General features: G+C 42.9%; 1 protein-coding gene across 1 annotated transcript; it reads right to left on the reverse strand.

Annotated features, from left to right (window-relative positions):
* Positions 1-16347: 16347 nt before the first annotated feature.
* LOC147880645 (F-box only protein 6-like) lies at positions 16348-19351 on the reverse strand. The gene has a single exon (XM_087370871.1). The coding sequence runs from the start codon at positions 18670-18672 to the stop codon at positions 17581-17583; it is 1092 nt and encodes a 363-aa protein (XP_087226997.1). The 5' UTR covers positions 18673-19351; the 3' UTR covers positions 16348-17580.
* Between the last annotated feature and the right edge of the window lie 4676 nt (positions 19352-24027).

Raw genomic sequence — 24027 nt, forward strand, 5'->3', positions numbered from 1 at the left:
TAGTCGGCCAGTTTGAGGGCTCCAGTCCCTCCTATAAAAAGCCTTCCACTCCCCCTCATTTCTCATCACCTGCACTGACAGGTCTACATCATAATCAAGCCTTATATGCTCCATATCCAAAACAATGGATGGCTGTACCAAAAATCAGCAAATGCTTTCTCTACCCAAGCTGCCGAGGGACTCATCTAGATGATTTAATGAGGGTCCCGGCAACGGAACCACTATAACCGGCCTTTGACCGACAAAGGGTAGTGTAACTAACTCTATTATTTCTCAAATTTGAAATACAGCCAACTTGAACCATTGACATTGCCCACAAACAAAACTTAGAGCATGCCCCTACTCAAAAGCAATAAAAGTGACACCTGTTGGCCCCAACACTTGATGCCCCTTGCAATATTTATTTAATTACTGGTTAGCTCCAATACAAGGGACTCCCTTCAAGAGCTCACCCACAGGTGCAACCCAGTACAATGCCAACCCGTGGCTGTGCCAGTATCAACTCCCTATGCTATTCTCTTGGTTCCCTTCAATAGCCATGCATAACACAAGTAGAACAACCCGACAGCATGCCAAACAATGCATTCACATAGATCAAAGCCATTATTGAGCCCAAGGCTTGCCACTGCACCCCCTGGAAGAGAGTATCACAACTAGTGCCCCAATCCTCTTTCGGGCCAATGGCAAGGCATCCAACCTTGTAGAATCTCAGCTAGAATGATAGTAGCATAGAGCAAAAGAAGAAGATAAGAATCCAGCCAAGAGAAAGAGCCTGTTTCAGCTTGCCCCAGAAGTTGGTTGAATAACAGACAGCAGACTTTGGTAGGAGGGAGCTGCATATGACCGACTTTCAGCACCAGAAAAGATCAAGAAAGAGAGGGAGCTGCATATGACCGACTTTTAGCACCAGAAAAGATCAAGCTGAAACAGATCCGCCATGATTGCGTCCACCAGAATGGAGATTCCAGCCCACCAGCACCTCAGTTCTCAGTGTGCCTTGTACCAGACAGGAGCTAGAAGTGAGGAGTCCAAGAATATGGTCTCAGATGCAAGAAAGGAAGACTTTTGTTGCGAAGAAAGTCAAGAAAACCTCCAGAAATGGCCCAAAATGGAGGCGTCTAGGTTCAGGAAGCATGCCAATAGCAGAGAGCCAAGGGAAGGAGAACTGTCGTGAAGAAAGTTCCAAAATCGACTTCATCCAGCAAAGGAAAAGCTGCAAACATCCGCCATCTTCAAAATGAGGGACTTCTGGTAGGGGTGAAGACTCAAAACAGCATGGAAAGGAAAGGAAGGGCTCCAGGACCTTCCAAGGGCTTCCAGAGGTGACACCCAGGTGCCACAAGGCAAGCAGAGAGGCCACACTAGCTCCACACACAGACGCATGGCAAAATGAGGCGTGGGAATTTAATGCCCCTAGGGGGTCAATGGGCAAACCATGACCCTAATGCTTGGGAACCAATAGGGGGTCAATTTTGAAAGGATGGTACTTCTGCCAAAGTTGGTTCACTTTTGTTTGCCGAAGCAGCATGCTTCACAAACTTTTCCAAGAAACTGTAGCTTAGGAATCCCAATTGCCATATTTTGATTCCTAAGCTCTATCAAGCTTTTGAAATTGACATGTCCATATCTCTTGTTCCATTTTGCAGAAAGTGGCATCTATTGCGGTTGAGTTGACATGGCATGCAAATTTGGTACTGTGGCTAGCATTTTGAAAAGCGTCCTTCCTTGACTACTTTTGCTACTAGCTCAAATCCTCTGGATTTGTCTCTGATAGTGCATTCATCTCCGTCAAAGATGGCTCGATAGTTGTCTTCCGTCATTTGACCTACTGACAAGAGTTTCTTACTGAGATTTGGAACATAGAGTACATCTTTCATCAATCCTTTTGTACCCAATGAAATTGTTCATAGGGACAATGCATGTCCCTATGAACAATTATTTGCTGTGTAGATGACATTCTTCTGACCTTCTAATGGTTTCATCTCTGTGAACCATTCCTGATGCTTTGTCATATGAAATGATGCATCATTGTCGATGTACCAAGAATCCTAATCTGCTTAGTTGACTTGATAGCTAAAATCCTCTTTTGAATTGCAATCAGTGTCAAGATACATTGTATTAGTCTTCTGCATTTCCTCGTTTACAAGGAATGTAAGTATTAGTCAATTTCTACATACAAACATCTTCTCCCTCGAGCACACCTAGCCCTTTGATCAAGCTTGCGACAATCAGCTGTACTATTGTGAGCATTGATATTGTATTGAAGGCTGCTGTGGTGGGATGCTTGAAAAACTAGCATTTATTGTCATCCCTCTACCTACTAATAGGGCATCCACAACTACCTTTTCTCTTTGCTCAATTTGGAGTACTTCAAATCATTATATTCTTTGACTGCACACTATTCTCTCTTTCCCGCAGTTGTCGTTTGTGTGTTAGAATACCATACGATGATTTCCTCGGGAATTCCCTTGATTGCTACTAGATTGACCACTGTGACTCCAAAATTTGATATTTTTTATTTGTTGGCATTGGTATTATTTTCTTTTATGTTTGATAAGAGTTTGAGTATCAAGTGATAGCCTCACTTATTTCTATTTTCTAAGATATTGTATGGGATCGAGAGGATGAGTGGAATGGATCATTGCAAATACCATAGGTATGAATTATAAATACCTTGGTATGGGGTGAGAGTTATTTGTGTATGGGATATTATGGGGTTTTTAAAAAATAGGAAGAGTGAGTCATATAAAGAGGTGGGCTCATGTCCATGTGTTCCAATAATATAAGAGAGATCACATGCCAAGCGTGTGGAAGGCATGTGGAGGAGTGTGGAGTCAAGAGGAATCCTTCTAGAATTCCTATGTGGAATAAGGAGGATGTGGACATATGGAAAAGAGAGGGTCCCTATGGGCTCCATGTGGGGAGACTCTTGACTTTCTCAATATTTTAAGAGTCGTGAGCATCTTTTGATGGGACACATGGCAAGAGTAGCCAAAAAGGACATGGATGGTGACATACGGGCTTATGTGATTGATGGGGAAAAGAATCTACAGGCAACAATTGTAAATGGGTGAAGGAGGCTGACAAAATATCTATAAAAGGAGCCCTTGTCTCCCTTGTTCATCATCTCTTCCACCATTAGGCCTCATGTTGCTGTAGCTCTAGTCTCCTCAAGCCTCTTCCATGAGTCTTCTCTCCCTCTTGTAGATATTCTCTTATGTAGACTCTTGAGTCCATCTCTCTCTAGTTCATTCTCTCTCTATGATTAGTCTTGGAGCTTCCGCTCTCTCTTGTTTTCTCCTCGCTTGTATTTCTAGTATATTGAGTGTATTTGAGTGGAGTCTTACTCTCATGGCAATGAAAGTCACTTCTTATCATTTTCCTTGAGTCTCCATTCCTATATTCTTTTCTCTCTCTATTCAAGTCTCTAAAGTAGTTCTTGTTTGGCCGCTCACTGTGCACACATGGTCCATCCGTTTCCCGAGCCACCATGCAAGCTTCTTCCTCTCTTTTAGGCAAATTCTAGGGGTATTGGATCGTTGATAATTGTGGAGCCTTGAGGGAGTAGTTTGCTTAGGCGAAATCTGCATGGGTAGATGGCAATTAATATAGTAGTTAGATCCCATGTCAGTATTTGGCCTATAACTTTCTTCTCGGTGCTCCGATTTTAATGAAACTTATATCAATGCAAAGCTCTATTTTAAGGGTCTCCCTCCCACATAATTAATTTTTTGCATTGGATCCAAGACAAGAAGTTATGAGTCTCTGTGTATGACTGTTTATTTCTATGGTAGTTTTTACCCCCTTTCAATAAACTGTCCATGTCTCTTCAACCGGTTATCTATTTTCAACGAAACTTATGAGAAACTTATATCAGTATGAAGCTCACTTCAAGGCACATCCCTGTATGTACTTTAATTTTTTATATCAGTTTTTTGGTGGAAGTTATAGACCTCTATGTTTTCTAGGAGTTTGTAGAATGATTTTGAGCCATTTCTAGAGGCTTCTATGAAGGAGGTGCCATGTTTCCCCGGAATTTACCCATCCAGCCAAATCAGCCCCTTCAAGCCCCTAGATATATATCAGTTCATGTCATATTGAGCCAAAAGATCTTCTTCCAACAATGCATTGCTCTTCTCTTTTTGGTGCCGACCGGCTTGGTGAGATGATGGCCTCTACGGATCCTTTTCTTCTCCCGATGCTGGACTACAACGTCACTTGGGATGTTACCATATTCATTCTCCTCTAAGGGAAGCAAGGAGAAAGATATGTTATGGTTTTCTTTGCATAAAAATATTTTCTTCATCTCTCTTTGCAAGTGATAAGGGTCTCTATTATTAAGATTGGGAAGAGCAAGAAGCTAAGAGGTGCGTGAAGTTTCATTACCCCCAACTTCATGTCACATCTTTTTAGTGGAGATGCCAGGTACGTTTGGTATTGGATTCATCCCACCTTACTAAACGGTCTCAGGTGTACTTGATTGCATGTTATGCCTAGTATAGGCATGTGTTTTCTGATGTGATAAAGAAGATGCCTGGAAGAACTCTGTTAGAAGAGATTGCAGCCCGTTAAAGAGAACTAGAAGATTGTGAAGGTGATGCTCAAGCTATTCGGACGGTTATCATAATCATATCCTTTATGCTTACACTCTTGAATATGTTGGTGAATCGACAACGCTGGCAGTAGCAGGCACAATGATAGATTGGGGATTGTTTCATGCACTGGTAGCTTGGTGTAAAGAAGAGTTGAGTCTTTGGGTCGTTTTGACTATAACAGTGGAGTGGTGATTCTCAATGCTTTCAACTTCTTTTGCTATGCAAATGATGAAGAGTACAATATCTTGAAGCTATTATGTGCACTTCAAGGGTGATTCTTGAATGCATGTATACACAATGTTTTCATGGTGCTGGTTGGTCACTTATTTTTGAAGATTTTGTTGAGGATCACATTGTGGAGGGTTTTCAACAAGTGGTTATGCTTAATAAGTTGGTCTTGGTATACTAAGGCTTTGTGAGATCTTGTTTGGATCTTGGTGTATCCTTTTTGTGTTTCATCATGGTGAAGATTCCAGTGTTTCGAGGGACCCAAGGGGAAGACCCGGAGTCTTATCTTCGGGATTTTGTTCGAGGATGCCAGCATTCTGGATGGTCCATGAAGGATCGGGCGGAGATTTTGCCTGATTTTCTTGAACGTGTAGCCTTGAGTTGGCATGAGGCCTCGCCAGACTCTACCAAGGAGGACTGGGACCAAGTGGTGGCAGCAATGAAGTAGAGATTTGGGGCAGTGGAATCACCAAATGCTTTGATGTTGCAGTTGGACCGGTTCTATCAAGGAGAGGGTGAGATGATCTCTGCGTTGGCAATCCGATATGAAACTTTATGGACAAAGTATGAAAGGGAAAGTTTGTGAGCTGTGGCATCTACATCATCGGCCCCTCAAAGTCTCATAGGGATGGAGCACTTAAAGATGAGCAAATTTGTTATGGCTTTGGAGCCTCGTCTTTGCTCAAAAGTAATGAGTAAAGATCCAACAACATACATGGAGGCACTTCTCATTGAGACCAAGAAAGAAGCTTCTCTAAAGATCAAATCCTCTTTTGTGTCTTCAACAGCTTCAACTCCTAAGGTGGAGGTAATGGGCACTCCTCAGGTACCAAAGTCCTCTGAGTTAGATCATAATATCTCCCAATTGATGGTAGAGTTTGGTGATTTAAAATTGCATTTGGTTAATGCACGACAACCTAGAGCACCAAAGAGTGAGGATAGGCCTCAAGATAAGAGTGGGGTCACTTGCTATGAATGTAATGAAAAAGGTCACTATCGCCCCGAGTGTCCTAGATTGAGGAAGAAAGAAGAAAAACAAGTATCCTTGTTAGAATCTTCTTCAGGGGATGAGGAAAGAGAGGTAATGATGGCTAAATGAGGGTGTGGTAAAGCAAAAGAAGAAGAAGAAAGCAAGGAAGAAGTAGATGAGAAATATCAAGAAGAGGAACGCCGTATTAAGAAAAAGAGGGCATCTAGAAGGAGAATTAGCCAGTCAAACTTTCCTTTAGGACAAGGCATTGGAAGCTATGACTTGTTGTCCAACCTTAAAAAAGGAAGCTCATATCACCTTTGGTCAATTACTTGCTTTGTCTCCAAAACTACGAAAAGAATGGGGAAAGCTAGCACACAAGAGTGTCAAAGAAGAAAAAGAAGAAAAGTGCCATTCCTATTGTTCAAAAGGTAGATATAGATGTTGGTGATGATGTACTTGTGGTTGATGTGATCATTGATGGTCAAGTAATTTCTAATGTGTACATTGATGGAGGTGCATTGATTAATGTCATGAGTGAGAAGACCATGATAGATGCTAATTTAAAATACTCTAGTACTACCTCTCCTTATCGCATCAAATTGGCTGACAACACTAGGGTTAAGACCTTGGGAGTTGTGAAGAATCTAGAAGTGGATGTATGTGGAATTTTTGTGCCGACTACTTTTCAGGTGATCCCTACCAAGCCAGATGCATGTGCCTATCCATTGATTTTGGGAAGGCCTTGGCTACGCAAGGTGAGGGCATTGTGGAATTTAGAAATGAAAAGCAATATATTGTTATTTTCTAATGGTGAAATTCAGAAATGAAAAGAAATATACTTGTTATTGTCTAATATGTGAAGTTGAGACCGTCAGGATAAACCATCCTGGTGGTTGAAATTGTGACAATGTCCTAAACCATCCCGGTGGTTGAAATTGTGACTGTCCTAAACGTGTCCTAAACCATCCTAGTGATTGAGATTGTGACTATCCTAAACCAGCGCGGTGGTTGAAAATTGTTTTGCTTCATTATATACTTTAATTAGACTATGTTTTGTATCCTTTTAGTAGTAGCAAAAAGGGGGCCCGCTCATTGTTCTGTTGTTCCCGCATGTTGGATCCACAGATGGAGTTGTATCTCAAGTTTGTGGATTAGAATCCGGACATTTCAATTGGGCAGAGGAGCTTTGAGCATTGTAAGCATGTATACAAAGAACTTCAATAGAACTGAAAATACACATTTGCAATCATAGTATCAGATTAGTACCAAACTTTAGATAGGTCTCATATTTTTGCACATGCAAGGTAGTATATCCAATTAAATATGCATTGCAATAAACTTTCACATGCCTGAGTATTGGTAGGCATGACTCCTATTTAGATTGCTTGTGTCGACAGCGGATGTATTGCAATGGTTGAAATCTGCTTAATGGATGTTTTGTTGCAGACTATTGCAATGCTTACAGACAATTTTATGAGTTTAAAAATGGGGGATTGAGCTTCTTTTACATTTTGTTGATGGCATTCTCCTCTTTGCTTGATATAGCTTGATGCATGATGCTTTGTATCTCATGTGTCTTTAATGCCATGTTATGTGCTTCTATTATCTCATGGACTTATGCTTTTGGCACACACACTGTGCTTTGGCATGCTTACAATAGTGATGTGTGCATTCATGCTTCCTTTGGTACTAGGTTGAAATTTTTGATGTTATGTCATGGACAAGGGTTAGAAATTTTTAAGGGGCCACATGATGTGGCAAGCCCCTACATACAAAGTTTTTATCAATTGATTTCTTTAAATATTAAGCAGTGTCTAATTGCATACAATGGTTTTGACTTGACAATAATGTAGAGCCTGAAAAGCTGATCATTTTTTCTTTCTAGAGAGTGAAAATTCTTTTTGGATTGAAAGTTACTGCTTGTCAAGTTTTCATCAAGAAAGGTGAACATGATGATGTGGTAGAGTGTTAACATGCAACTTACAAAACTATGCTTGGTAGGCACATTGTGCTTATGTGGCACTGGACTACCACATGACAATGGTGATGTGGCAACATGATGTGGATGAGCTGACATGGATGATGATATGCCATGTAGCAAGATATAGACCAACCCTGACCTAACTAAACCTACATGTTAAACTGACTTGACCTTGACCTTGAGGCCTAAGGTCTGTGGAGAAAGACCAAGAACTATGGCGAAGAGGCAATGCAGTCATTTCATGGCAATGAGTTTAATGGAAGAAATGGAGGTGTCCCATTCTATGGCATGTTTCTCACTGCATTTCATTGTGTATTTTGTCTTCATTGATGTATGTCGCTACAGTAGGCTTTGCTTAGGCTTTGCTTGTGCTTATTGTTGTCATGTTTGTCACGAGTTGTAGGTGCTTGTGTTTTTTCAACAAATGCCATGTCTTGTGCTACTATTTTGCTGCGGTTGTGGCTGCTCTATGGAACGCTATACTCTTTGAAGCTTGTCTCAATCACTGTTACTTTGCTGATTGTGTAGAGAGTCTACATGCTTGCCATTGCATTAGGTGCTCATCCGTTGCAAAGCCATTGAGTCTCGTAGAAGTTTTGTGTTGCTTGGCTATTTGCTTATTGTGTCTAGGTTGTTGAATGTTGCTCACATAGCTTTTTTCATCGCTGTCTACGTTGAATCTATATTCTCCATTATTGGATTGTACTACTTTATATTCGTCTTACACTTATGTCGCGCTGAAGCATCTGGTCTAATTGCTACTATTATTTGTGAATTCCATCATCGAGTCACTGCTCTTTGTTGACGACGTGCTTGTACCTGACTATAGTAGTGGATGGCTTGTAGTTGGTAGCTTTGTGTGTGATCTTTTGATGTGGGTCGTTGCTTTGGCATTATAGCTCCATTGAACGTTGTTGTGTAGCTTTAATAGCTTTAGTGCCACTGACTTGTGGTAATAGTTCCTTGCTTTGCTCATGTTTGATTTGAGTCAATTGCTTGCTTGTTTAATATAATGCCTTCAATTGTAGCTTGAGAGCCTTTAGACTAGAGTATGCTAGTCGAGGCTTGTAGAATAGAATAAGACTCGAGTAGAATAGTTCTCTAAACAGAATCCATCAAAGAATCTCTCTCTCTCTCTCTCTCTCTCTCTCTCTCTCTCTCTCTCCCCCCCACCCCGCCACCAAGGAGGGTAGCAAGAGTAAAGATCCTTAGAGAAACACATAAGCTGAGGAGCTTATTTTGCTCCAGCTCAAACAAAGGAAAACTGAACTCACCATAGTAAAGAAAGGACGCAAAGCAAGAAAATGGATAGTTTATAGAGATGGGCAAGCATTGATTTGGGACTTTAAATCCAAACCCAAAGACTCTCGATCTTAAAGTGATGTTACAAAGGCCACCTTATGATAGTACTACAGTGTAGCTTTGTCATATAACTTAGGAGAAGCTGACCTCATGCACTCCCCAGACTATCCAAATGGAGTAAGTCACCTTTGGTGTTTGTACTTTGCCCATAGGGGTCTTCCACAAACGTTAATAGATCTTTCTTTCTTTCTTTCTCACACACAAAAGGAGAACACAAATCCCTCTTAGAAAATAGAAATTGATATTTCTTACATGAAAGAAACTCTCTCTCACAAAAAAAATCTCTCAAAAGAAAAATGGGTGGAAATGAAGGAGATTAACAAAAATCTCTCAAGCGAGTGAAAGTGAACTCTCACAAAGAACACAAAGGGACTCTTGATCTCTCAATTTAAAACTAATCTATGAGCGATAGACCTAATCTCTGATACCATATTAAAATGGTAGATTAGGCAATCACCTAATCTAATACTAATCTAAGGCGGATGAAACCTAATTATACACATGATGAAGAGCTAAACTACAAAAGCATAGACTCAAGTTCAATTAGGTTACAAGATTGAAACTTGTACTCATAAAAGACTCGACAGCTTGCTTGATGTTATTGTTTGAAATGAACCTCCCTTTTATAGGAGTGGATACATACTTGCATTTGCTTGCTCGCATGTGAGATAACACCTCCATACCATGTGGCAGCATGCCCTTGCTTCATACCTTTGCCTCAATCTATGTGCTCATGGCACTACAACTCTTAACAATGGGGCATCTTCATAGAGGATCAATGTAAGCAATAGTTATTGGAGAAATCCCCTTTGTTTTTTGAAAATCGATTGATGCATGTATACCCTTGGCTACCTACTAAGAATTATCACAGTCTTATTTAGCAAAAATATCCTCTAGGTTAAGGTGGTGGACCTTCGATTGTATTATAGGCTTGCATTGCCATTCTTAGGAGAGGGTTAGAAAAAATGGTTTGTCCCCTGCGTTCACCTGGGAATGTTAATGTTATTCTTGTCCTAAGGGATATTGACAAGCTCACTCCCCCACATGTAGCATTAGGGGAGAAATGGGGTCTCAAAAGGGCCTCATAAGGAATGGGTTCGGGGAGGATTATGAAACTTAATCTCATCCTATGTGGAGGGGTCATAATGGAGGGTCAAATGGTTTTGCTAAGCTAGAAGTGGTTTTGCAAGAAATAAAGAGATAGGGGTAAAAAAAAACTCCAGCAAGTTCTAAAAATATGTAAGTGGTCAACCTATATAGACACATGGTTGGTTGGTGGCTTGGTGGTAAGGGCCCAAGGGTGGGGGCTACACATTCGCGGGTTCAAATCTTATTGGGCACCTTTATATTTTTTGGAGGGTGGGCACCCAAGGTGGCGGCTACATGTTGCCTATCCACGTGGCAGGCCCACGCGAGGCATGGCCTGCTCTCTACCCACTGTACTCATGGGGGCTAGCCAATTGCAAGCCCAATTGCAACCCTTTTTTTTGACATAAATCCACCCCTTTCCCAAATTTTGAAATTTGGGGACAGATGGCAATACATTTTTCCCTCTCCACTCTTGGTGGTTTTCTTTTCCAAATCCATGGCATTCTTTCCCCCTTTTTCAAATTGAAACCACCAATGACCTAAGCATAGTAGAATGCCACATGCCACCTCAACATACCATTGCCCCACACCTTCTAACACTCTCATTGGTACACCTCATATCCCTCTCTAATCCCTTGAAATTAGGAAGCAATAATTGGAGGCTCTTTTGAGATCCCAAATCTCCCCTAATGGCTTTGCAAGTGGATATGCTAGGTATTGCAGCCCAATATGTCTTTCAAATAACCCCTCACTCTCCCCTTGCAGCTACACATTGAATGATAGCTCTATGCCATAACCTACTACCATGCCTACCATGCAAAGAACTTGTGATGCAGGGGCTATATCCCCACCCATCCCTACTAAAAAAGGGTAAGGCTAAAATGCCTACTATACCCTCCAAGACATGGGAAAGAAAGAAAGAAAGTTTGTTTTTGAAAGACCAAAGGGTTTACAAGGCATCATCAACCAAGAAAACATATTAGATCTAGAAATATATGAGCCCATGGGGTGAGCTCAAGGGAAGTAAGCTCAAGGGGAGCTAACGATGAATGAGACTGTGATAGCATGAAACCTATAATAGAACATCAATGGCAGAAGTCTGTATGTGTGATCCGATGTGGTCTCCTAGTGGTGGCGGTTTGTAGACAAGTGCCACTCTTACCCCCATCAATAGTAACCAACTATTTCTTGGTCTTCAACAAAAGCAAATACAGGGCGCTAACAACATGTGCATGTGAGACTATATGTGCCCTTGGTCTGGTAAGCATGGAATCGAGATTCACAAGTATGATCCATCAACCCGCTGTCAAGTCTGTTGTCTTGCTGGCTTTGGAGCTCAACCCCATCAACCACCCAAGATTTGTTGGTCCATGCAATCTAACTAGAAGAAGTCCATGATCATGTTGTGAGAAGACTTGATGTGTACCCTAATCCTACCTTTGTATCCTGAGCAAATGCTCTCCATGCCTGGTAACCTCATGAATGAAAGCCACTAGGCATCTCTAATCTAGATAAGGCAAGAAGCTAGAGAGGGATCCAAGACTATCCCTAAAGAGAGAGCCACCTTGGATCTCATAGTACACAAGGCACCTTTAAAAACTATCCCTAAAGAAAGAACAACCTTTGATCTCATAGTACACAAGGCACCTAAAAGCGAAATGCTCCTCCGACCCGATCTCTTGTCGATCACATAAAGTGCGGTTCTCTCTAGGTATCCCTCATCCCATCCACTCTCAATATGCCATTGGTGCAATGAGACATAGAACTACCTGATTGATATCCTCAATGAATGGGGGAGGTAAGATCAGGGTATACTTTGGTGGATCATTGAAGCTACCTCTGCAATATGTAAGCAATATCCCCTGTAAAAATTGAACCTCACCAAAGCTCAACCAAGATCTGAATGTGTGTAGCTATAAAAGGTCCTCTCAAACAACCTAGTTGACCTAAGCGGAATAGAGGGAGCCTCAATGCTATGCTGGAAAGGAGATAATCTATCCATGTGGGACTCCAAATCCTCAAACCCACCTGCATGATGCACCTACCAACATCTTTGCCAATCGCTCTCAACCGTTGCTAAGGTCAAGGATGAAGACAAGCCACAATAATCTACGCCATCCTTAAGTGCAAGAAATATACTCCTAGACTCAGTAAAGGTATGTGATGACATACATCAAGCTATAGAGAAGACGCACTGAATTCAACCAGAAAGGGACCGATGGCTTGATGGGGATCATCCCCAGCCCAACTTGCCTCTGGTAAATCAAGCCTCAGCAAGAGCTTCTATATGAAAAGATACTAGTCCGAGGATGGAAATGAGAGTGGAAACACTGCCGCGCTTGAGTTGAGTAAGCGCAAAATAGGCCCTGCTCAATCAAGCTAGCATCATGAAAATCAAGCTAGAGAAATGAACCTCTAAGTATGTGTATGAGGCAACGACCTCCACTAGTAACCCATCTAGTGTGAACAGCTCTCTGTGCATGGTTGCTTGAGATATGTTGAAGATCATGACCTTGGTTTTACCAAGGTTGACCTTCAAGTCGTGTGACTCACAAAACATGTGGTGCGTCCAAGTGTAGTTGACGGTCCTCCGCTGCGGAGGACAGCACTTCCACGATTCAGGCTGAAATTGCATCTGGTCGATCATCCCTAGAGGAAACATGCCTTTTTATATGCAGATTTCAACAATTCCCCTACCAGTGATCACACAAGCTGTAGAGAGAATGGGATACCTAGTCTGGTATGTATGATACTTTGCATACTTGTTACTTATGGCACATCTCATGCCTCCTAATAATAGGCACACCTTCCATCATAGTGCATTTACTTAGTATTAGGCTCGATTAGATCGATGGTATACACTCAGGCTCGATTAGATCGATGGTATACACTCCATGTGGGGCAATTTGATGCTTTCACTTGTCAGACGGCCTTGGATAATTCTCTGTGCTTATTGGACCACTTCATCTAAGACTTATATTTTGGCCTCCCAATGCATGATGTGCAACTGCCCTTCAACTGCTCTCATTGGTCAACAATTCTTACCGTAAGTACGATGCCTTCAAAACTTTGGTCAAGGGTTTCATTGATAGAGTTATTTTGCATGCCTATGTAGATGTAGGCCATTCTTCTTCGGGCATGCAAGATTTAATTAGAGCATATGGAAAATGCTAACATGGGTTGACCTGCGCCAAAAAGTGGCAAATGCAAAGACCAAATTCAGCAATTTACTGTTGTTGCATAGCAACACCCGTTGTCCCTGGTGTATAAGCTGATTTCTAAAAGGTTGTTATTACACATATCACATTTCATGTACATTAGGTTGCACCCTGCCTAGTATGATACTATTACAAATGCTTACATTGGAACTAAATATGCCAAGTACACAGACGAGGATGTTTTGATCATGTAGGTGGATATTGAGAAAGCATGTAACACCATTCGCTGGGATTTCATCGTGGACGTTATGGCTCGACTGGGCTTTGGACACAAAATGAAAGAAGTGAGTTTACTAGCTCTATGAAGATGGCACAACACGTTGCCTCATATGATGCCCGTCTTCTTGAACCTTGGGCTGCTCTGTGCCTCAAGGCTGGCTGCTCAGTGCATAACATCGTAGCAGTCAGTTCAACAACTGTATGGGCTAGAACAACCTGCAAACAGGTAGAGGTGCAGGAACATACAACTGCAGCCATGCCATCCCTGATAAGTATGTATACTGATGTGGCACACCGGTACAGACAGCAACGGACCCTAGTAGCAAGTCAGCTAGTCCATGATAGTCAGTTGTCACAGCAGATCCCATAGCCTCTCCTAGAACAACTCCCATAGCCTCCATAGAATAGCCTCATCCATGGACAGTCCCATAGCTTTCAGATAGTTCTTGGCTAGATCGCTGATGAAATTTAGTCGCTCAACACCTCCACTATTGGTCATTGAGTCACTAGAACCCTTTGCAAAAGTTGGCAGTACTGAGCCGCATAGTCTTCCACATCCTGATCACCTTGTCTCAAGATCCTTAGCCCCCTCACAAGAAGAGGTGTGCATCTAGTACATGATGGCATCCATGGACTGTCCTAAGGATGATGCTTCAATCATGTGATGGGTAAAACTTCATGATGTTGGTATGGAAGAGAAGAATGTTCACTTGGGAAAGTATGGTTGTGGGAACTGCACCAATCCCTTTGATTTATGCAACTGTGTCAAATCCTTCCCAGTAAAGGGTTGATGCACAGCTGAGAAGGGTTCATTTATGTGAGTGGAAGCAAAGACAATGCTAGCTATCATTCAATCAAGACGTATCCTATCACGGCAGAAAGTGCACATCGCCATTCCCCGTAGCATTTGTATAGTATGTTTTCTATTGGACGTTACTTAGATTTTGTAGAGTTTCGAGGCATATTTATTCTCATGCATACTTTCTCTTGATTTTGTCTGCACCGAGTCTCTTCTTTGTTTGAGTCCACTGTTTAATTCTCTTCAAAGAACAATATTTTATGTGCAACTCTTATATATTTTAGCTAGGTATAATGCTGTGGTGTTTCTCGCTGACCAAAACTGTGCGCCCTCTTCACTGCACATAGGTTTTGAAACAGAAACAGAGGAAGATTTCATCATGTTCACTTATCACCTGCTCTTTTGGCAAAGAGAGGAATCTTCGAACTTACACGGGATGTGCCGTTGCAGACGGATGTCGCTTAGACCTCTTTGCTTGGGAGAGACTAAAATGAAGTACTCCTCTTCACAAGCTGTTGTAGCTTGGATGGAGAGAACCTATAGTTCTATTTGATTAGCCTTCTCCTATGTGAACAAGTATTTCTATCCTTTATAACTGAAATAGGAGGCACAAAATGTAAGGCTCCTTGACCAGGGAAACTAACGACCTGGCTTATAATATTTTCATAAATACAAAAGGAGGAATTAAAAGAAATGTGTAATAGATCCTTTAGATTATGCAGAAACCAAAATATGAAGCACTGAAGCTCAAGAGGTTGCGAGATGGTAACTTTCTTCCTCTAAAACATGTAGAACCTACAACGATCTAGATTCTTGCAATCAGATTCCCTTCAAACCCACATGTAGTCAAGTTCCTGTAGCTTGTAAACATTAGGGTTAGAAAAACCTAAGCTAGAATCAACAAATCTCAGTCTGGCAAAACCAAAGTAGGACAGGGCTGATGATCTGGCAAGTAGGAGATGCAACCCAAAAAGCATGGAGTTGTAGCACCGTTGTTGACTGTACTGTTGAAAGATGGTGCTTGGTGGCAAGGGCCTCATCCAATAAATCATCCGAACTAACCAGCTTGCCATCTACCCAGGTGTCCATAGGATATGAGGACTTCACGATTAGAGAGTCTCTCTTCTATTGAGTTCTTGCCATCTGTGAGATTGCTGAGCCTACTCCTTAGGTTGTAGCGAACTTGACGGAAGGAAAGAGCTATTTATAGGGATATAAATAGGGGCAATGGCGCTTGTAATGGGGCAGTGATAATAGAGACACTCTGGGTGGTTCCTTTGGGTTGAGAAAAACTCCAAGCTTACTGTCTGTTGCCTTGGGGCTCCCTTGCACTGGAGACTCTTGATACTTCTCATTGAGAGGGCCTTTGATACCTTAACCCTTGCTCATGAGATTAAAATTTTGAGCGTGGTCGTATTGTTGTCTTACATTGCTGGCTTGAAGCCACAAACATACCATTGAATCTCAGACCTAAAACCATTCAAAAACGTTTTTGAGTCGATCCTTGTTGAAGCAATCAGTGTAGTGATTGACCAACTCCGTGGCCCTCTGGTTGCAAGAATCAAGCTCGGATGTCATTGATGAACTTTGTCCAGTACTGAGCTATCTCTAGTACATCATTGTACTGGTCTGTGCACCACTTTTGCCTGCCCTTCTCATTTTCCTAAGTTTGCATGCAACACAATGGCAAAATAGCTCTCCAATTGAGCCAAGACAAGAGAACTAAGTGTTTTGCCTTTTCGTCATATTTATCAAAGATTAGCTTCCTTGTAAAAGAAGACCTGATGAGACCAGGAATGGATCTGTCAGGCTTTGTTTCTTTAGCTTGGAGCAATGACAAGAGCAAAGCTTGATCTCACTGGTCAGCACGGAGACGTTTGTACCTGTGCCTCTTGGTCAATCTGAAGACGTTCTTCTGTCGCCTCATGGGCTCCCTCTGCTTCTTGGACAATTTAAAGACATTCTTCTTTCACCTCTTGGGTCACTTGTAAATGGCTATCCCTCAGCTCTTGAAGTTGTAACATGCAAGTGAAGAGATTCTTTGATTGGAGGCTGCCTCGTCAGACTAGACGGTCTCTCTTCGCAGACGAAGACTTCCATGTGGATCGAGATGTTCAACGGACTCCGCAAGATGCTGGTGATGGTGTATTGGGACATGGTGGTGCCCAGTTTGTGTCACAACGGCCCGAAGGAGAACGCGCGGGAGCCCTATTCGTCACCATCCAAAATCTAAGTGCGGACGATGCAGTCCAAGTCGACGTGTGTTGAGGGCCATCTTCACTGACCGCGGGAGGCGTTTCATCAGTGGTTCATGGGTTATTCTTCACTCCGCAAGCGGCAACAGCAGCTAGGGGACTAGTGCTGCAGACACCGATTGCCTAGGTCATTCCGGACAATCGAGTCGCAATGACGATGGCTAATGTGAAGTATACAAAATTCCAAGGGAAGACTCGTGATGATCTGGATGCCCACATTCATCGGTTTGATAAAATTTACACTCTCAACATGCCTGGTGTGGTGGATGCAGTCTTTGATCCACGTTGGAAGCTAAAGCGTCACGTTGGTTGGCGGAGTATGCCTCGGACCATTTGTAGAATTACGATGAAATCAAGGTCGCTTTTCTGTGGCGGTTTCCTAAGGAGAAAACAATTCCGCAGACACTTCGCCATCGATCTTTTGCCCTCTTCAGCCAACCAAGCCATTATCATTTCTGATCCTCTCTATTGGTGCAATGGAGATCTCTCAATTGGCGAGCGTGATTAAATATCCTTGCACAAGGTTCACAGTTTCAAATCGGGTAGACAGGAAAATCTGTAGACAATCACGCAAAGAAGGATGAGGCAACCTCTACATTGGTGGATAGCAGACCATATACCAGGAAATGAATAGATAACACAATCTGTCGGCCATGTTGGAGATCAACTCCCGTCAGTTTCATGCTGCCTGCATAACAAAAGATGAGATCATTTATCCTCCTACCGTTAACCTGACTCATTTGTAGCGCCTGCAATATCCACAAAATTAGCTTCTGCTGGCCTCTTTTCCTGCGAAAGAGATCAAGAGAAACGTGACTGATTCTCATAAACACATTTGGCCAGCTAGCTTAACGCTAAACATTAAACCCTTGATGAGAAATTGGGCTCATACATTATTGGAGGCTCTAATGCCTTGCAAGGGCCATAATAACGAGGCATGCGTAGCCAAGATTTCTCCTCTGGATCGTGGATTAAGGGAAAAAGCAAATCGCGCGCATGAAAAAAGAGGAAATCACCATTACCAAGCCGCTGCAAGGTCTTCACAGGCAGCGGAGAAATATAACTGTCATTCAGAGCTTCACATGGCGTTCTATCCATCTGGACGAACTTCTTGGTATAAGGATCGAACTCCCAGAGATTGAAGGTGCTGAAAGGAAAGTATTCCCACTCCCCTCCAGCCAAAAAGACCCGACCTTTGCTCACGGAGAGAGGCGGAAACAAGGACATGGAACGTTCAAAGGGAAGCTCCAGGTGCGTTGTCTCCTGCTTCAGCGTATTGTAAGTCGTCAGCTGATGGGGTGGCCTTGCCTTAGACACGGAGAAAATCGTTCCTGTGTGCAAAATGTTGTAGTGTCCTCGGCATCCTTCGATAAGGGGCAGTTCCCGTGCGCCCATGGGATGCCACGCATCGTCCAGAGAGCTGTAAAACGCAGCTTGAGGCCCTCCTTTATCTACGGCTTCAGCGATGTAGATCTTGTAAGATGAGCCGTCATCATCCACAGACATAGTGGTAAGGAAGTCCTTCCCTTGCACAGGGAGCTCGGGCAGGGTCTTGCAGTCGCCAGTAATGGGGTTGCAGACGAAAAGAAGTCGGCAAGAGTCACAGGAGATACAGAAGCAGATGAGGCCAGAGGAGGAGGCAAGGATGCGCTTGCGAGGGGAGAAGCCAGGGAGGGAAGGAAGAGGGATGGTGAGCCAGAGGGAGGAGGAAGGGTTGAAAGCAGCAATGGAGTCATGGGAGCTATACATGATGATCCAAGGAGGGAAGCGATGGGAGTGCAGGGACCAAAGGAAGGGGAAGCCTGTAGAGCTCGAGGAGATGGAGTTCCAGAGCTTGCAGACGCAACGCAGCTGCAAGATGGAGTGGACGGGGAGGCAAGCAAAGATTTTCGCCAGCAGATCTGCAGGGACATCCTGCAAGCGAGTGAAGGGCAGTCGATGGTCCTCATCCATGGCAAGATTGCAAGAATTCCCAGCTATGGTGGCACAAGCTCTTCGGTGTTGCAACAGGAGAATTCTGGCAGAGAAATCTTCGATTGCAGAGCTTCGATTCCTCTACGGTTGCAACAGCTTTTCAATTCCTGCTATGGCAGCTAGCTTCCAAGAATCCTTTCGTCGCTTGCTTGAATTGACGAGCTCGGCAATCAGGCAAATCTTTTCGATTCCCACCTTCAATCCGCCGGCAAAACCTAATCCCAATTGCTGAGGGGATTGCGCGCATACCTTAAGCAGTGGACTCTTGAACGCAGACCGTGATGAGCAACCTCTTCCATCGATGCTGCTCTTCCTGTCACTTGCCTCCACTGCTACTCCGATCCTCCTCCTCCAACAAAAAGGTTCTCGCTATCATAACCTAAGCTTTGTTACTTGCATACCTTAATAGTGAGCTCGTGCACGCAGACCGTGATGAGGAACTTCTTCGGTCGATGGATCCTTCACAGGTGCCCGCTGCTGGTCCTGTCGCTTGCCTCCGTAGAAGCTGGATGAATCGATTGTTCAGCCATGGCTGTTCAAGAGTGCCTGGCTATGGCGACTCTCAGAGCTTCTGCCCCATCTCTGCACGCACCCTATAGCTCCCTTACAAGTTAAGCTTATATAGCCAGTTCAACGCCACTCGTGTGCATTTATGAGACCACACGTTTGCTCAATTAGAGCCTGTTCACGCCAATCGCCGGGAGGACCCAGTGTAGGTACTGGAAATCGACTGCGGTTGTGGGCCGGGAGCCAGTCGCCCATCTTTCTATCCGGGAATCGGCAACCGGAGCCAAGGCAGAGGGGATCGCGTGTCATTGTTTGATTCGTGGATTTGACGGTGGTTGGGGTGGTTGCGCGAAGCGTGTCTCATTGGCGGTTGGTTGGAGAGTGGGTGGGTACAGCATCATTAGATCCTCGTTGGATCTAACGACTTAAAGGTGGCGTGATTCGCAATGTTATGTTGTGGTAAATCGGCGTGGATCACGAGCCAGTCGATGCACTTGCTATTCCGTGAAGAATTGAGGGAGTTGTGATTCTCTGAGTTTTTCCATCGTCTCTTTAAAGAAAATTTCTCAAAGTTTTCAAGACCTTCTCATTGATTGCCATGTGGCATTTGCTAAGGGTAAGTTTCCTAAGGTTCATTTTTGCAAGTAAATGCAAGGGTTGACTGGCTCTTATTCCATCCTTGGATGAGATTTTGGAGTTGTGGCAAAAGAGAGATATTTGCAGATTGTCTTGCTGAGTTCGATTATGCAATGATGCCCATGTTTTGAGACATCCCAGGTTCTTTTTCACTAGCAGTCATTGCCGTGGGGCCGTGATTTCTTGGATATACCTTATGCAAATCACTCTGGTTGCAGAGTCTGAGCCGTGTACGCTCATTTGTGGTTTGCACTGGGTTGAAGTGGATGCTTTACAGGCCATTTGGATGCATTCCGATCCTTGTTGGATGCGTTGATAGGCCCAGACTGCCTTGTGAGATGCTTTATTGATGGACGTTTAGCACACAGATGCTATTTTATGCTGAGGGACAACTTTGACATATTGCAATGGATGCATAAGTTGTGCTATGATCTCTTGGATGAGACATTATTAATGCTTATGCCCATGGACGGTGTTTATGCTTGAGGCATTTGGCTCTCATTGGCATTATATTTGCCATTTTTTTGTCATTGTGAGTTGAAATCTTCTTTTGGGCCAGATTTGCTCATATGGATGCATAGTATATGCACATGAATCAGATGCATTTTGATGCTTTGAGCCTTCAGTTTTGGTGACACTATCCTTCATTAAGGCAGACATATTAGGTGCACCTAGTATTTGGTGTGATTTCTCTCTTGTAGGTGCTAGCATTTGGGATTTTGCTTCATTTGCATCATGGCATCCTCTTCCATGTCTGAAAAGGAGTTTTTTAGCATTAAAAAGTTTGATGGGACAAACTTTTCTTTGTGGAAAGAACAGATAAGGGATGTGCTTATTCAAAAGAAGCAGATTAAACCCTTGGCAGGGATTGAAGCTAAGCCTGCAAATATGTCTAAGGATCATTAGAATGAGTTGGATGCATTAGCAAAGTATACTATTAGACTTCATCTTGCAGAGTCAGTTTATTTCACAGTAGTAAATGAGCAGACTACGAAAGATTTGTGGAAAAAATTATGTCCCACTTATGAGACGGAAATTGCCTCTAATAGAGTTTACCTCATAAAGAGGTTGTCTGAGCTGCAGATGAAGGAAGGGGTCTCCATTGCTTCTCACTTGAATGAATTCAATATTATTTTCAATTTGGATGCGGAGACTAAGGCAATATTTCTCTTATGTACATTGCCATCCTCATGGGATACCTTCCGTACAACTATTAGTAACTCTGAACCTGGTGGAGTATTGAAGTTTGATGATGTTGTGGGTAGCTTATTGGCCGAGGAGATTAGATGAAAGTCTATGGATGGCAACAAGCAGGATGCAACCTTAAATGTGCGTGCTTCATTCCATGTTACTTGTTACTCCTCATAGGGAATGGTTCTCCACTTATGATAGTGAAAAGACAGGTTGTGAGCATCTTGGAAATAACTATGCATGTGACATAGTGGGAGCAGGTGACATAAAGTTTTCTTTTGCAAATGGGTTTGCATTTGTTTTGAAAAATGTGAGACATGTGCCTAAGCTGGCTAAGAGTCTTATTTCAGCGGGTCAGCTAGATGATGCTAGTTTCTAGATCACTTTTGGCTTTCAGAGTTGGAAAATTCAGAAAGGCTCTATGGTTTTGGCCAGGGGTGCCAAGTGTGGGACTTTGTATCCCTTACATGTATCAGGGGTGTCTAATCATGTTGTTGTAATAACCGAGCAGTGAAATACTTCTTTGTGGGATTGCAGGTTAGGACACATGATCCAAAATGGAATGAAACTCTTATGCCATTTGGGTTATGTAACGCATTTGAGTTTTTCTTATTTTGAATTTTGTGGGCACTGTCTCTATGGAAAGTAGATTAAATCAGCCCATAAAAGAAGGTGAAAGAAAGAGCTTGAAAAGCTTGATCTGGTGCATTTAGACGTATGTGGTCCCATGCCTACAAGGTCATTAGGTGGGGCTAAATACTATGTGACATTCATTGATGATGCAACGAGGCAAGTGTGGGCAGACTTAGCTCAAAAAAGCGATGTGTTCCAGGTATTTCAAAAATGGTTGCCTTTGGCTGAAAATAAATCAAGTAGAACGCTTAACTGCCTACGGACTGATAATGGTGGAGAGTATATCTCCCATGACTTTCAGCATTTCTGTGATACACGTGGGATCAAGAGGGAGCTCAATCTGAAAATCAGTCAGGTAGAATGCTTGAATGCCTACGGACTGATAATGGTAGAGAGTATATCTCTTATGACTTTCAACATTTCTATGATACACGTGGGATCAAGAGGGAGCTCACGTCCCCTTGTACTCCAGAGCAGAATCCAGTTGCAGAACAAATAAACCACACCATTCAAGAAAGGGTGCAATGTATGCTTTCCAATGCAAGTCTTTCGGAGGGTTTTTGGGCTAAGGCAATGAAGACTGCAGTGCATGTGATCAATAGATCACCTAGCAAGAGTTTGGATGGTGGTATTCCTGAAAAGGCATGGAGTAGCAAGAAGCCCTCTTACTCTCATTTACGTATATTTGGGTGTGAGGCATATGCACATGTTCTAAAAGAGCTTCGAAGAAGCTAGATCCTAAGTCTAAGAAATGCATCTTTCTTGGCTATGGTGAAAGTGGAAAATGGGCTATCGTCTCTCGGATCTAAAAGCAAAGAAAATCATACGAAGCCATGATGTGGTCTTCAATGAGAAGAAGATGCATAAGACACCCATGAGGAATGTGAAAATGAGGAAAATAACTTTCTAAGATGTGAATCCACCTGCATATGTTGATAGACAACAAGTTGTCCATGCATCGAATGTGCAGGAAATGGTGCCACCAGGTACTCCCACAAGTACACAATCAAGGGAAGATAATGGATCATCTATTGGTAGCAATGATGAGCCAAATGTGGCTGATATGCAGGTGGGACAGCAAGCTGAAATGCCCTTGAGAAGAACATATAGAGTGTCTAGTCCGCTTGAGAGATTTGTTGCAAAGGGTAGACTATGTGATGCTTACTGATTGTGGGAAATTTTCTTGCTACAGAGAGGCTATGATGCATGAGTATTAGCGCAAGTGGGAGTATGCTATGCAATCAGATATGAGTTCACTCATAAATAATAAGACTTTGATTTCTTTGCCACATGAAAAGAATGCATTGCCATGTAAATGGGTCTACAAGATGAAGGTCATAGGTGATGATGTGCCTAAGTACAAGGCCCGTTTGGTTGCTAAAGGGTTCAAGCAAGAGAAGGGTGTGGACTTTGATGAGATATTCTCTCCAGTTGTGAAGATTGAGATGTGTACTTGGACTTGTGGCAACAGAGGATATGGAGCTTATGCAGATGGATGTCAAGATAGCTTTCTTGCATGGGGATTTACATGAGGAAATTTACATGGTACATCTGAAAGGCTTTGAAGAAAAGGGCAAAGAGCATTTTGTTTGCAAGCTGAAAAAGAGTCTCTATGACCTTAAGCAAGCACTTAGAGAATGGTATCACAAGTTTGATGCTTTCATTCGATCCGAGAGTTTCAGAAGAAGTGAGATTGATAATTGCCTCTACACTAAAAGGGCTAAGGATAATAGCCTGATACTACTGGCACTTTATGTGGATGATATGCTATTGGCCAACAAGAACACTTATGAGCTTGATGCATTGAAGGACAAGTTGCATGAGGCCTTTGACATGAAGGATTCGGAACCTATAGGTCATATTCTTGGTATGCACATCACGCGTGATCGGAGCAGGCAACTCCTTTGGCTTTCATAGAAGGAGTATGTAACAAAAGTGTTGCAGCATTTCAATATGGAGGGGGGGAAGGCAGTAAGTACTCCATTGCCTCCATATGTGAAACTAAGTCAGGAAGATAGCCCTAAATCAGATTAGGAGAGGGCCATGATGGCCAAGGTTCCTTATGTGTCAGCGGTTGGGAGTCTTATGTATGCTATGATAGCTACTAGATCGGATATTGCATTTGCAGTGGGAGTTATTAGCCGGTAATTCGGGAAAGAGGCATTGGGAGGCAGTTAAGTGCATCATGAGGTACATGAAGGGTACCAAGGAGGTGTGTATATGCTTTGGCAAAGGAGAGATGCATGTATTTGGGTACATAGATTCAGACTATGCAGGGCATGTGGATAGCAGAAGATCCACTTCTGGTTATGTGTTCACCTTTGCAGTGTGAAGATAGTGGGAGAGAGGGAAGGAGTCTCACTTGAA

This window comes from Dipteris shenzhenensis, chromosome 32 (genome assembly GCF_047967505.1).
Source record: "Dipteris shenzhenensis isolate YYH24624 ecotype China chromosome 32, Dip_SZ_1.0, whole genome shotgun sequence".
NCBI lineage: Eukaryota > Viridiplantae > Streptophyta > Polypodiopsida > Gleicheniales > Dipteridaceae > Dipteris > Dipteris shenzhenensis.